The sequence below is a fragment of the Nannobrachium achirus genome (genome assembly GCF_963921795.1).
Source record: "Nannobrachium achirus genome assembly, chromosome: 21".
NCBI lineage: Eukaryota > Metazoa > Chordata > Actinopteri > Myctophiformes > Myctophidae > Nannobrachium > Nannobrachium achirus.
In genome coordinates, this window is record NC_137828.1 from 40,167,001 (window position 1) to 40,181,088 (window position 14,088).

At 40.9% G+C, this 14,088-nt stretch overlaps 1 protein-coding gene across 1 annotated transcript in view; it reads right to left on the reverse strand.

Moving 5' to 3' along the window:
* Window positions 1-14,088, reverse strand: part of malrd1 (MAM and LDL receptor class A domain containing 1) — a gene marked incomplete at its 5' end in the record, with an annotated part of 149,594 nt that overhangs the window by 73,533 nt on the left and 61,973 nt on the right. Inside the window, 2 exons of the mRNA XM_080751770.1 lie at window positions 2,247-2,404; window positions 6,975-7,220. Of these exons, the coding sequence (XP_080607896.1) occupies window positions 2,247-2,404; window positions 6,975-7,220 (404 nt within the window). The remainder of the gene's footprint in view (window positions 1-2,246; window positions 2,405-6,974; window positions 7,221-14,088) is intronic.

The window sequence follows — 14,088 nt, forward strand, 5'->3', positions numbered from 1 at the left end:
AGTTCATATGCATAGAGATGTGATGTGACAAGATTGACTATCAAATGTCCTATGTAACAGCATCCTCATGATTTTCTTCTTATTTTTTAACTTTATTTTAGGAACACAGATGTTTACTAAAGAAAATATTAACCTTTTTTTAAATAAAAGTATAAAACTCAGTTAAGAGGCATATTTCTGCTGCCATGTGACTTTTTTTGTAGAATATTATATTTAGTTTCTTAGACACCAAATGTACATTCTCAATTTAACATTGAAAAAAAAAAAGTAACAGAAGTTACTTTTTCTATGTAACTTGAAACTTTACAGGTTACATTTCTCCAGGGGTAGAACTGTAACTTGATCAAGTTACTGCCATGGTGAGTTACTTGTAACTGTACAAGTTACACTTTCAAAGTAACTTCCCAACACTGCGTGCATCACAGAAATGGAAGTTGGTAGGCTAATCAGAGGCAGGTGGAGGCGTTTCTTATCATACGCAGCTTCTAAGTACAGCTTATTTTATTACATTTCTTCAATATTTTCTGGGCTTTTGCCTTTACTGACAGGAAATTTGGAGAGATTGAAGGGGAGTGACACACAGCAAAGTATCAGGAGTCAAACCCGCGACACGCTGCCAGGCTGCATCAGCAGCCTAGGTGCACGGACCGCTACCCTAGCAGTTTGGCGGCCCGGACCCCAGGTTGGGAAACACCGGACAAACGCACAGAGACAGACAGCAGCTGATCGGTTCACTTTCCCCTCTAATGAACACAACCATGAGAACATAAAGGTAACCATGGGGACTACATTTCAAGGTGGATAGATGGTGAATCTGCAGAGCGTTCCTTTTTATCGTCGCTGTCAGGCAGAAACCTTGTACGCTCAAAACTGTTGCTTTCAAGGAAATGAATAAAATAACCTGTAGTCATCATTTAGTCACAGTGTTGTTTTTGATAACACATTTTGATTTAGTTTTAGTCATAGTCTTTTTAATAAAATGTAATTTAGTTTTAGTCATAATTTAGTCACGTGAAAAGTTTTAGTTTAATTTTAGTCGACTAAATATCATAAGATTTTAGGCGACTAAATCTAGAGTTTTAGTCAACTGAAATGTACAGTATTTTGGCAGGCCTTGATGGCATCGTAATGACTGATTTTACACTTGGTTTTGTGCTGAAAATGGCAGATCTACAAGCTCACAACGCGTCGCAGTAGATCTGCTATTTTCAGCACGCAACACCTGAGAGCAACCAAACATAAAATGACTCTCTTCTCCACTAGTTCTCCCTAACATTTTAGTCTAGTTTTTATTTGTTGACAAAATTGTCAATATATTTTGTCTTAGTTTTAGTCATCACAGCTTAGTTTTTATTTCGTTTTTATTTCATTTTCGTCAGTGAAAAAACACAGTCAACAAAAGTTTATCGTTATCGTTTTAGTCGACAAATCAACGCTGTTTAGTCACAGTTCACAGTTCATACAACCTACAAAACAGAATTAAGCACTTTCACACTCAAAAGTAGCAAAAAACTGCAGATCTACAAGCTCACAACCTGTCACGGTGCGACGCAGTGTGAACTTGTAGATGCTCTATTATCTATTACATCGGCTGTGTCTGCCCAGTAAAGCGGCATCGAAACGTCCTTGCGAAATGTCCTGCTGATATCAATTTATTTAGTCAGACAGACACTGTCACACCCGGGGAAAATAACCTATTGTACATCTGAACCACGTCCTGTTAGTCTATGAATGATTTACTGTCAGAGCCTTCCCTAAAACATCCAGGAAAACGCTCCACACATCCTAGACTCTTCTCCCTTCTGGCTCCTAAACTGTGGAACGACCTCCCCATTGCAGTTAGAAATGCAGACTCACTCCCAAACAAACCGTAATCTGAAGACTCACCTCTTCAGACTCCACTTCAGCCCATATATCACTTGCCGACCGTAGCACATGCCCTACCCTTGACAACCTTGCAAGGCTTACGCAAAGGCTAAAGTTTTATTCGGATAGCATGTTACGGTATGTAGACAGATGGCCAGGTTCATTTGTTGACCAGGCATCCTATAAAGTTTGTATAGTTTCAATGTACAGATTGGTTATTATTTTTATTATACTGTTTAGACTGATGATTAGTAGATTACTATTTCTATGCATTTGATGTATTATTACCTTGTGTTTACCCTGCTTACTGTAAATCGCTCTGGATTAAAAGTGTTGGCTAAATGCTTAAATTGTAAATTAAATTGTAAGTGTAAATGTACCTTGATCAGCAGACGGATGGTTCCCGAGGCCTTGCGGGAGATGTAATACCAGAAAGAGAGCTTGCAGATGGCACTAGACTCTTTCCAAACAGAGCTCCTGATATGGGCTTTATCGCCTTTCAGTCCCACCGGTGTGGCTTCCAGATAGGCAAAGTGGCCTTTAAGACAGCCGGAGATGAAAGAGAGAGAACCAGAATGAGGTCAGACAGAGGAAGAGACACACAGACAGATAGATAGAAATGACTAATAGCTCTGTCTCTTCTCACAGGAAGTGAGATCAGTGGTGGACAAAGTACTCAACCCCGGCACTTGAGTCAAAGTATATAGACCATGTCTCTAGGTCAAATATTACTCAACTACAAGTGAAAGTTGCTCAGTCAGATTTGTACTTGAGTTTAAGTGGAGAACCACCCATTTTCAGTTTTGAACTATGTCATTAACTCATACTCTGCGATCCCCGTCGAAACCGGAGATTTCCCGCTGTACCGCGGTGCCATGCCCGTCGATCCCGGAAGTTTAATTAGCTTTAATCATTATGAAAGGATTAAAGTATTATCGCTGATTTTCGCTGATTCTGGCTCTTTAGGCCCGCCCCCTAACTGTATCCGGTCGTATTTCCGGTCTGGACCGGATCTAGCTTTCCGTATCCGGTCTGAGCCTGGGCCATAGTCCCGCCTCCGTTGGTTTACATTGTAACAGAAGAGGAAGCTACTCGGCGATGGAAAGCTCGTTTTTCAATCCGATTTTTGCGTTTGGAAACTTTGATCCAGTCTCTACACGCCTGGATTATGATCCCTGCACATATCGTGCGTTTTGTGCGCGAAGGTGTCCACGTGTCCACGTGTTACCATAGCACACAGCTGGCTTTTTTCAATGTTTTTTCATGTAAACACTGGCAGATAAGCAGGGATACAGCGTGGCAACGGATATGTCTATTTCAATGGATTTTTTTTTATTCGAAAGCGGTCACCGAGTCTACACGTCTACTAGATGAGTCGCGCACAGATTGTGCACGGTGCGTGCGCGTGCCCACGTTAAAAGGTAAGGACAATTTGGCAGCTGCTTACTACAGCTATGTTTAAAATGGCAGCAAAATTGTTAATATACCTTTGAGTTGATATGTGGAAATAAGAAAAAAAAAAAAAAAAAAAACCTTCTGTGTTGCCTAGAAGTGGATGATTGATTTTGGGGTTTGGCTTGCAAAGTACACCGTGATGATGTCATCACTCAAGTATTCAAGTATGAGCTTTTTAAAATACTTAAAGGAGTAGTTCACCACTTTTCAACCTGTCTTCATATAATAGGTCCTCACTAATGTTCATGATAAAATATCACAATTATTTTCTACTCAGTCCAAGTCTCCTAGGAGAGCTGTGGGAAGTTCAGAATCCATCGTCTTGTGACATCATCATTTTCCCCCCAAAAAAATGTAATCAATATTTTTGAAAAAAATATTTAGATTTTTATTATCGCGAGAACAATGGCTTCCACTTTAAAATTGCAACTTTCCAGGAATAGAAAGCCTGCAGTTTCTATAAGCTGGATTGGCAATCGATGATGTCACAAGACGATGGGTTTCTGACCTGCCCACAGCCCTCCTCTGAGAAAAAAGAAAGAAAAAAAAGAAAAAGATATTTTTGAGTGAGGACCAATTATATGAACATAGGTTGAAAAGTGGTGGAGTGCCCCTTTAAGTGTTTAAAAGTACAAATTACAAAGTATATTTTCTTTTAAATATCAATACATTGCCATATTAAAATGTTGATTTTTTTTCTACAAGCTCACATCACTCAAGTAAGTAAATGCACTTCATTTCAACTACTGCCGCACAGCTGTTTGACACAGGGGACATCCTCAGTTCTCTCACCTACTTCCAAAGAGAGAACAGGAGGATTGCACACATTTGAATTGATCCATTGCATGATTGAAACCTGAACAGCAATGTATTTCAGCAGCCTGCAAATACTACAGCTATTCATAAAAGTAGGATAATTAATTTACTTTTTCCATGTACATGGTGTCAATAATTCTTCATCACAATCAGTTCTCAGCCTAACTTCAGTAATGCTGTATGTGATGGATAGAATACAGACTATTATTAAACCTTCTCAATTAACAAAATAACTTTTAAATGTGCAAATGACAATATCGTCTCTGTCTGGTGGAAACCTCATACAGTATGTCCAATAAGGATGCCAAATTAATATTCGAATTTCAAATATTCGTCGAATATGGAAAAAATATGTAAATTCTAATATGAAAATTAATATTCAAATAATTATTATAGAATTTATTTTCCGATTTTTTTTTAGATTTTTTTTTTTAGGTTGGCTAGTGAAAGTTTCGGGAATGGTGAGTGGGATATGAAATGTAAGCTTACCATAATCACAGTAATCCTTCATTTTCAATCATATTCAAGGCCAATTAAGGACTTTTGGAGAGAAATGAGACAGACTCCAGTCACATTCAGAGCACTGCAGAGGGAAGGTGTGTGTGTGTGTGTGTGTGTCCAGCTCAGCTGATGCCATTTAGTAGTTGTTGGCCACTTAATGCATCAAAGGAAGGCAATTATGTCTCTGCACTGTAAATTGGCTGCTGTTTTCAAGCAGACTGGCTGGTTCTTAACTTTTGTTTAAACTTTAACAAGTGCATTTTCTCCTTGTGTGACTCAACACAGTATTTAAGAAACCCAGGGCTAATATTACTTTCTACCACTTTTTCTAGTCACATGTTCAAATACTGGATTCTGATTGGCTAAATTCCGGAGGTTATGGCAGAACAACCGCCGCAGTTGTGTGAGGACGAGATCAATGCGCCTCAGTGTACATCCGGGGACTTCAGGAGGTAGTCGGAACACCTTTCCCCCAACCAACATATGACGGTCGTAGCGGTCCTATGTTTACTAACGTGCGTACGACGTCGCCGATTTATTTGGATCCAATGCAATCCGCCAACTTTAAAGCCCCTTTTCTCTGAACCTATGCCTTTCTGGAAGCGAACAGCCTCTATTTACGGCCGGAACGGTCCTTCTAACTGACGTTAGCTTAGCTGTATGCTAGACATCTTTCTCTGCATGGAGTTGGCGTCATCTGGTGGTGAGTAGAAGATGTTGTTTGTGGAACTATTTGCTGTCGTCGCGGAAGTTTTATAGGCAATAATGATTGTAACTTAATATCCTTGCAAGTTACAACTATGTGTTTTCTTTCATGTATACGGAAAAAAGTGGTAGAAAAGCTATTTACCACTCGGGGTCGGACATTATGCTCTGATAATGTCCTGTGTGAGGGTGTTATTATTATTATGTTATCACCCCCTCACACAGGACATTATCAGAGCATAATGTCCTCTCACTCGGGGTAAATTGCTTACATTGTCCCTGTAAAAAAAAATATATATATATATTTTTTTTTAAATAAAAACATATTAATATTAATATTCGAATATATTCGATATTTGGACAATTTCTAAGACCAATATTCGAATTTCATTTCTGAGGAATATTGGCAGCCCTAATGTCCAAAACTCACTTTTCATGATTTAAATTCCCAAATTGCAAAAAGAAGCAGATCGACAAGCTCAAAACGTGCCGCTCAACACAGTACTCACAGTATTTAAGAAACCCAGGGCTAATATTACTATTGTCCCTGTAAAAAAAAGAAAGAAAAAAAAAGAAAAAGTTTTTTTTTTTTTTTTTTAATAAAAACATATTAACCCATACAGGGCCAGATTTCCAAAATATGAATATGAATGTGCGCTTATAACGCCAGGAAATAGCTATTTTGTATCCCCCCAGACCACCTTAACCAGACCACCTTAACGAATGCACGTTCAGCATACCATACCACCAGATGACCACTAGAGACCACCATACACCATACACTGACATGGTCCCATGTTAAGCCTGTTTAAATCCACATAACAGGATGAGACGCTGACTTGGTCCTCATTGACTTAACATGGACGGGCCGCCGGTCACCATTTCAGCTCAATACTGTTCAATTCGTGCTTGATCGTCTCAAACCACCATTGGTATGGGCATCGGGACGTATATAGATGCCACACAGAAAGTTTCAGAATCAAAATCCGACCTAGTGAAGCTACGTGAGGGTCGGATGGTTGCATTGAGGCTAACGGCTAGCAGAGGCCTGTTGTCAACAGGAAGCCCTGGTTTAAAGGTGACGTCATAATCGTATCCTTTTTTTTCACGGTTTACGTGTGGACATTAGCTGAGGTAAGCTAACCATTTCGCTCCGTCTATAAACACATATTAAAAGCTTAAACAATGCTTTTATATAAAAGTCGCTCCGAGTCGCTCGGCACCAAACGCCATAGTGAACTAGTCGCTCGTAAAGTCGCCCGGCGCTAACTGAGTTAATATTCGAATATATTCGATATTCGGACAATTTCTAAGACCAATATTCGAATTTCATTTCTGAGGAAAATTGGCAGCCCTAATGTCCAAAACTTACTTTTCAGGATTCAAATTCCAAAATTGCAAAAAGTAGCAGATCGACAAGCTCAAAACGTGCCGCTTGTTACGTGTACCGTGTTTCGAGTTTGTGCATCTGCTACTTTTGATGCTTTTGTGTGACGCTGTAGTATGATCAAGTACTGTAGGGCATTCATTTACGAAAAAACACAAAAAGTTAAAATACGGAGACAAGAGGTTTCTGCCCGACAGCAACAATATAACACAGCAAAGGAAAACAGCGCTGCATGCATGCATACCCTTTTCATTCTGCAAAGTGTGATCAAATGGAGGCCGTATGCTCTGGACTGACCCCGCGCCCAGCGTCCAATCAAAGTTATCGGCCCGGGAGCCCTTCCAACCGCAGCGGCCGTGCTCAAAGGTGCAGGAAGTCCCACAGTCCTTTTCATCAGAGCCGTCTCCGCAGTCATCTGTGAAGTCACAGCTCTTCTCTGGAGCGTAGCACTGGCCACTATCACACTGCAGGAAGTCATGAGGACACGAGCCTGTCACACACACACACACACACACACACACACACACACACACACACACACACACACACACACACACACACACACACACACACACACACACACACACACACACACACACACACACACACACACACACACACACACACACACACACACACACACACACACAGAGAGAGAGAGAGTACATGTTACCTGTCATTAAGATACCTTTACTTTACACTTTACAGAGTAGAGACATGATATGCACACGCCCACACGCACGCCCACACGCACACACACACACACACACACACACACACACACACACACACACACACACACACACACACACACACCTGTGACCTGTCATAACCATGACCTCACATGTACACAGAATAGACATTAACACCACATGCACAAACACGCACACGGGCGTGCGCACGCACTCTAAGACCTCATGTGCGTGCCCTCAATGCTTGAACACTTCATAGACAGCTTCACTCTTCACTCAGTTCAGAGGTCAAATGTTAAGCGCTCTATATGGTATGTTCAACAACATTACACTGCATGGTTTATATAAAAAAATACATTAAACCCTATGTAAAAAAAACTTTTCAGGAATCAAATTGAATCCAGATCTACTATATAGTAGCAGATCTACAAGCTCAAAACACGGCCCTTCGCGTCGCGTTTCAAGCTTGTGGATCTGCTACTTTTGATGCTCTTGTGTGACACTGTAGTGAGATAAAGTAGGGCATTCATCTACAAGAAAACACAAAAAGTTAAAATGTGGATATAAGAGGTTTCTGCCCGACACCAACGATATACAGTTCTTAGTTGACGGGGGCCTCCGCAGGGCTCTATACTACCAAATCTCTTCAGTGGAAATAGCTACAAGCTCACAATGCGTCACATTGCGACAGATTGTGAGCTTGCTCAATAAATAAAACAATTTATGCTCAAAAAATATATGCGTTTCAACTGAAGAGCAGTATCTTGGCTGAAACTATGCATTCTAAAGCACAAACTACAATTTCTAGCCTGAGAACAGTCCCTGAAGATTGCTTTAGGAATTAAATTCAGACGTGGTATCTTAACTCTGACAGCAAAATCAGCTGGAGAAGCAAGCGGAGCATTTAAAGGTGGGTATATCTCCTGAAAGCTTGCATTAAATAAATCAATGAATTGGCAGTAATGTCACATTACACAGCACCACATACCAAATGACTGGGATGGACTGTTAACTTCAAATACAAATAAGAATGCTTGCAACAAACAAATCCAACATCAGAGCCTTCCTTGTGTGTCTTCAGTAGACACCTTGAGGACTCAACAGTTAGGTTAAGAGCATAAAAAAAGCCAAATCAAGTGAGAAGGGTCCATCTGCGCTATCATCAGCGCATCTTTTAGAGGCTTAAGTATACGTCTTAAAGGGGAAGACCACCCATTTTCAATATTGAAATATGTCATTAATATACCATTACCTTAGAGGAGTTGTGTGGAAATAGAAAAAAAGTTGCCCCCCTTCTGTTTTGCCTAGAACTGGAAGATTGATTTTGGGGTTTGTATTGTAAAGTATAACGTGTGATGTCATCAAGTTGTACTTTACAATACAAACCCCAAAATCAATCCTCCAGTTCTAGGCAACACAGAAGGGGGGGAACTTTTTTTCTATTTCCACACAACTCCTCTAAGGTATATTAATGACACAGTTCAATATTGAAAATGGGTGGTCTTCCCCTTTAAGGAGTACAGGGCAACAAGCCCAAATCGGTGTATCATGAGAGGGTGGTGAAAGGAAGGGGGGTCTGTTTCTTTTGGCACCAGACATTCCAGTGGGGTCAGCGCGTGGCTATGGGGAGCATTAGAGAGGGGGATGAGATGAGGCGTGAGGAAGAAGGGGTGGTCCTTCTTAAATTAAAGTCCCTGCTAATCCTTTGTTCCTCTTCAGGTGCAAAGGACCAGAAGCAATCCACCCCAGCCAACATGGGAAGGCAAGGAGACCACTCCTCCACTCCAGCTAGCCAATGCTTCCGTGGCTGTCTAAGGTAGGGATGGGACGATATGAAAATGTCATATCACGATTATTGTGACAAAAGAAATCGCGATTTGCGATACTATCGCGATAATATCGCAATATTATTGCGATAATCAAAATCCATTATCTTGGGGCAGGACATTTGCCAAAATATTGCCGATCTACAAGCTCACGTTGCGAGCTTGCAGATCGGCTATTTTTTGGCAAAGACATTTGATGGAGTGAAAAAATGACTGTATCAAGTACGTACATTTTAAGTGCCTTTTACCAATTATAGAAGGTTAAGTGGTACCAGATTTGCAGCTCGGCAAATAAAAGGTGAATTGATCCCAGAGCATGAAAGGGGACGATATCACTATAAATGAAATCGCCACGATACGATTATCTTGAGTGTTTTTTATCCCGATAAACGATAATATCGCGTATCGTCCCATCCCTAGTCTAAGGTTGCACATAATACTGTGAGGACCGAGGAGGAGTACACATTTTTATAACTCCGTTCAATTCTTTCTTCAACAATGCAGTTCTCATCATTAGCACATGTGTGTTTGATATTTGTTTGTTGGTATTCGTAATTAGTTCCAGGGACCTATGCTAAAGCCACATAATTGTACGGTTCAGCATGCGATGGTGTCACGCGCCGAGAACAGCTGAGAATAACAGACATTGTGACCTTGTACGGATATGTAGGTTGGCTATTGTCGGCTGCCACACACTGACAAGGTACAGGTATGATTCCAATCGGGTTTAACATTGTGGGCTCTATTTTGATTGTCCTAAGTACCAGCTCTTATGCCTTAACTTCTAGGCCTGTACATACTGTCTTGGACCACCAAACCTTTCGTCGGAAAGGTTCAGTTCAACAACAAAATGATGTCACTCGCATCCTCTGAAAAGCATTACCCCAAATTCGGAAAGCTGCACGTCGGAAAGTCTGAACTCTCTGATGAAAACGTTGGTGGTCGGAGACAGTATGGACAGACCTTTGAGTTAATGCATAAGAGCTGGTACTTAAGACAATCAAAATACAGCCCTGGATGTCATAGCTTTGGCTCTCTTCATAGATAGTTGCCCTGGGTGTCACGCTGCCACCTGGTGCAAGTCTAGCACACCAGATGAAAGGTTTAAAACCTCACACGCTGTTTTGGTCCCCCTGCCTAGATAAGCAACCAATACAATTTTGAAACATTTTGACAACACAAATCTGGTACAGGTTCCCTGGCACTAAAGCTTTTCAGATGGGGGTACGTAGACAATTATATATTAATCTGGGGGTCCTTTACATGAAAATGTTTGAGAATCACTGGTTTACACAAATGCAACTCCTTGCAATTGCCACTGGGGATAATGGTTGCATGCAACGGTTTTGTTGCAAGGACTTGCTCTCCCATCTTGTTAACCTTGCAGTTGCAAACAAGTTAACAACTTTATTTGAGACAGACAGCAAGCACAGTGTAAAAGTAGGTCTAATAACATATTACAGTATTCTGTACAAACACTATGATGAGGTAATGATGACACTATGATGAGGTATTTATACACTTTCCATATGATGTACTGCATGTACTGAGAACCACTGTGCTAACCCACTGACTACGACACTAATGAAACAAGGCTATAACCCGATTTCCGTCTCCTCCTCTCCCCTCTCTCTGATGAGAAATGCTGATAGCATCTTGTTGCCAGCATCAAATAAACACGGTGCTGCTGCCATGTCTGATCTCCTCCTCAGCCCATACAGAGAAATCAGCCCTATCATCATCATCAGACAGTGTAAGGTATAAACAAAGACGAGTGATCCTTCACTGATGGGAAGGAAGTGCAGCAAGAACAAAATTCAGGCAAGCAATCAAAAAACTACATGAAACACATAAAACTCCTGGAAATACACGACAGATCGATGGTGACAGCCCCATTACATGACGTGCATGCTTGTTTACAAATAATGGGCCCAGCAGGGGCCTGTCAAAGAGCTCAGCCTATGCTCATCCCTATAATAATAATGTTATTGTCCCGGAAAGGATATGTCACTCTGCACAAGTCTGTTCGAAGTTATGACATAACCATATAGCACAAAAACAGCATATCACAAAGACAAAACATGAGGTTTGCATTGTTTATTGCAACAACTGAACATGGTAAAATCAATAATACAGACACAAAACAGATAAAATACAACAACACAGAAAAAGATATGCAGAAAAGGGCTCTGGCGGGGACATAGGGTTGAATTAAGTCAGAAAGATAAGAGGGTGACAGGCCACAAAGGGATTTAAAAATAAATAAAAGAACCTTAAAATCTATACTAAGTTTAACAGGGAGCTAGTAAAGGGTGGCCAGGACTGGGGTAATATGTTCACGTTTTTTTTTTTTGGTGCCAGTGAGGAGGCGGGCGGCTCTCTGGACCAGCTGCAGGCACTTAAGTGATGATGCCTGATCAATGCCGATGTACAGTGAATTACAGTAGTCTAACAGTAGTCTGGACGTGATAAAATCACGAATGACCATCTCAAGTTGTTTTTTGGGAGGTAGGATTTTACCTTGGATATAAGTCTAAGCTGGAAGAAGCTAGTTTTTACAACAGAGCTAATATGTTTATCAAATTTAAAATCACTGCCCAAGATAAAACCTAGATTTCTGGCGGAGGAGCAGATATTGGAATTTAAAATGCCCAGAGAGTTGGATGGTGGAGTGGATCGTTATTGAAAGTGCTAAGCATGTGATTGCCTTATTATATCATATCATTGTTCAAATTGTTCAAGTGTGGGTGATATACTGCAATGTAGAAATACTCTGTTACAAGTAAATGTCCAGAATTCAAAATGTACTTGAGTAAAAGTACAAATTTGGATATGCCAAGGACCCATAAAAATTGGTCTGTGACCCAAACATGTTTGGGAAACAGTGCTGTAGAATACTGGCGTAGCTGCATGAACTGAGCTGTGTGATTCGCTAGCTGCATGAGTTGAAATGTGATTGGTCAACCTATGAGACAGACAGAGATAAAGACAAACCCTGTTCAACTGCAGCTCTTGCTGCAGTGTTGTGACGGGTAGCACACTCAGCACAGCAGGAGAACAAGGACTAACAGTTGTTGGTGGATTAGTCTTGGTAGCACTGCCAGAATGGCATTAGCTCTCAGTGAGAACAGCCTAAATCAGAGTTTGTTGGTGAAGGACTACAGTAGGCTACTAACTGTAGGTAGGGGAGAAGAGGGGGCAAATAGACACAGGAAAGACAATGGTGGGCAGAGAGAAAAAAAAACAGAAACATTGACAGACAGAGAGACCGGGAGACAGAAAAAAGAGCGATGCGAGGATATGCAAAAACAACAGTGCTATCAGGGGCGTCACAAGGGGGGGAAAGTGGGACTGAGTTACTAGGGCCCAAGGTGGAGGGGCCTGGAATTATTTTATACTTTAGCTTTTGAAAAATAGCAGATCTACAAGCTCACAGCGCTGCAAGCTTGTAGATCTGCTATTTTTGAAAATTCATGAAAACTTGTGCAAATCTTTGAATATATGGATTTTTTAAGTGAACATTTGTAACTCAAATTTTGCTTCTGGGGGGTCCCTGTAACTAAATATTTTGGACAAATACATATCATCTTGGGGGTCTTTCACATGAAAAAGTTTGAGCACCACCAATCTGGGAACCCATCATCAAAGAAAGGGCGACGCCCACTCTGTCTGTCTCGAGAGATTGGAGCACCACTGACATAGAAATATTAGAAGGATTTGAAATATTCAAAGACTTGCACAAATGTCACTATTTTTCAAAAATAGCAGATCTACAAGATCGCAGTGCGGCACTCGGTGCCACGCTGTGAGCTTGTAGATCTGCTATTTTTCAATAGTTAAAGTACCCAGTGCCCAGAATTTGGTGCGACACCCCTGAGTGCTATTGTACACAAGTCTCTCCCACTCCCCAGTTCAGCGGATGACGGGTCTCCAACAAGGACTACACACAAAGCACGCTTCATCTCTCCTCAGTATGGCCAATTCAGAACCCCCCATCCTCCTCCTCCTTTCCCCATATAGCATCCAATATAAGTGAAAGGCTATAAATTTGATAGGGCAATTATAGCCTCTGGGACAAAGGCAATAAATCAGCTCTGGTTGTTTTGTCTCGCCTCCTAAAGGTCCCCCCATAAAGAATAGAAAGGATGCAGGGGAACATAATAGGTTGAATGGTTCCTAAGTTGAAGTTCCTATGTGGCTCACAATTTGGCTAAGTGCTTAGACAGACCATGACTAATATTGTCTGGAATCGTCACTTCTCGGTTCATCAGAAAGTAGCCTCATATTGTGCCAGGATAAATTATATCCTTTTGCGTGTAACACCTGACAAGAAAACTAAAGTGTCCTGGTTGTCTATATTGTCTTCCCCCCCCCCCCCCCCTTACCAATTAATTAGATTTCTCTCTACAATTCTTTTATCGACAATTCCTCCTGTGTGCACTATGATCCTTGTCACTGCCAACACCTACTGTTGGCCTGAGGTGGGTGTCGACCATTGGTTCTTGATGTTATGCTTTTGAAACTGATATTATCCTAGATAAAGTACTATGTTCTATCCGTCTGTCTTTCAATGTTATATGAGATACTTAAAGTGTGGTTCCTGTGGAAATAAGCCTCGGCTTTCTAGGATCTCCTTTTAGTTGACCTTGTACCAGTGATTTGTACTGTCATGAAACTGTACTTTTTTCTATTGCAAACTTCTAATAAATTCTTCAATCAATCAATCAATCAATCTCAAAGTAGGGTCCAATTACCGTTCAATTTAACACTTATTTAGTTTTACTTTCTGGGGCTGTACAATAAAAATGTCATACCTAAATTTGTATCCAAATACCTACAT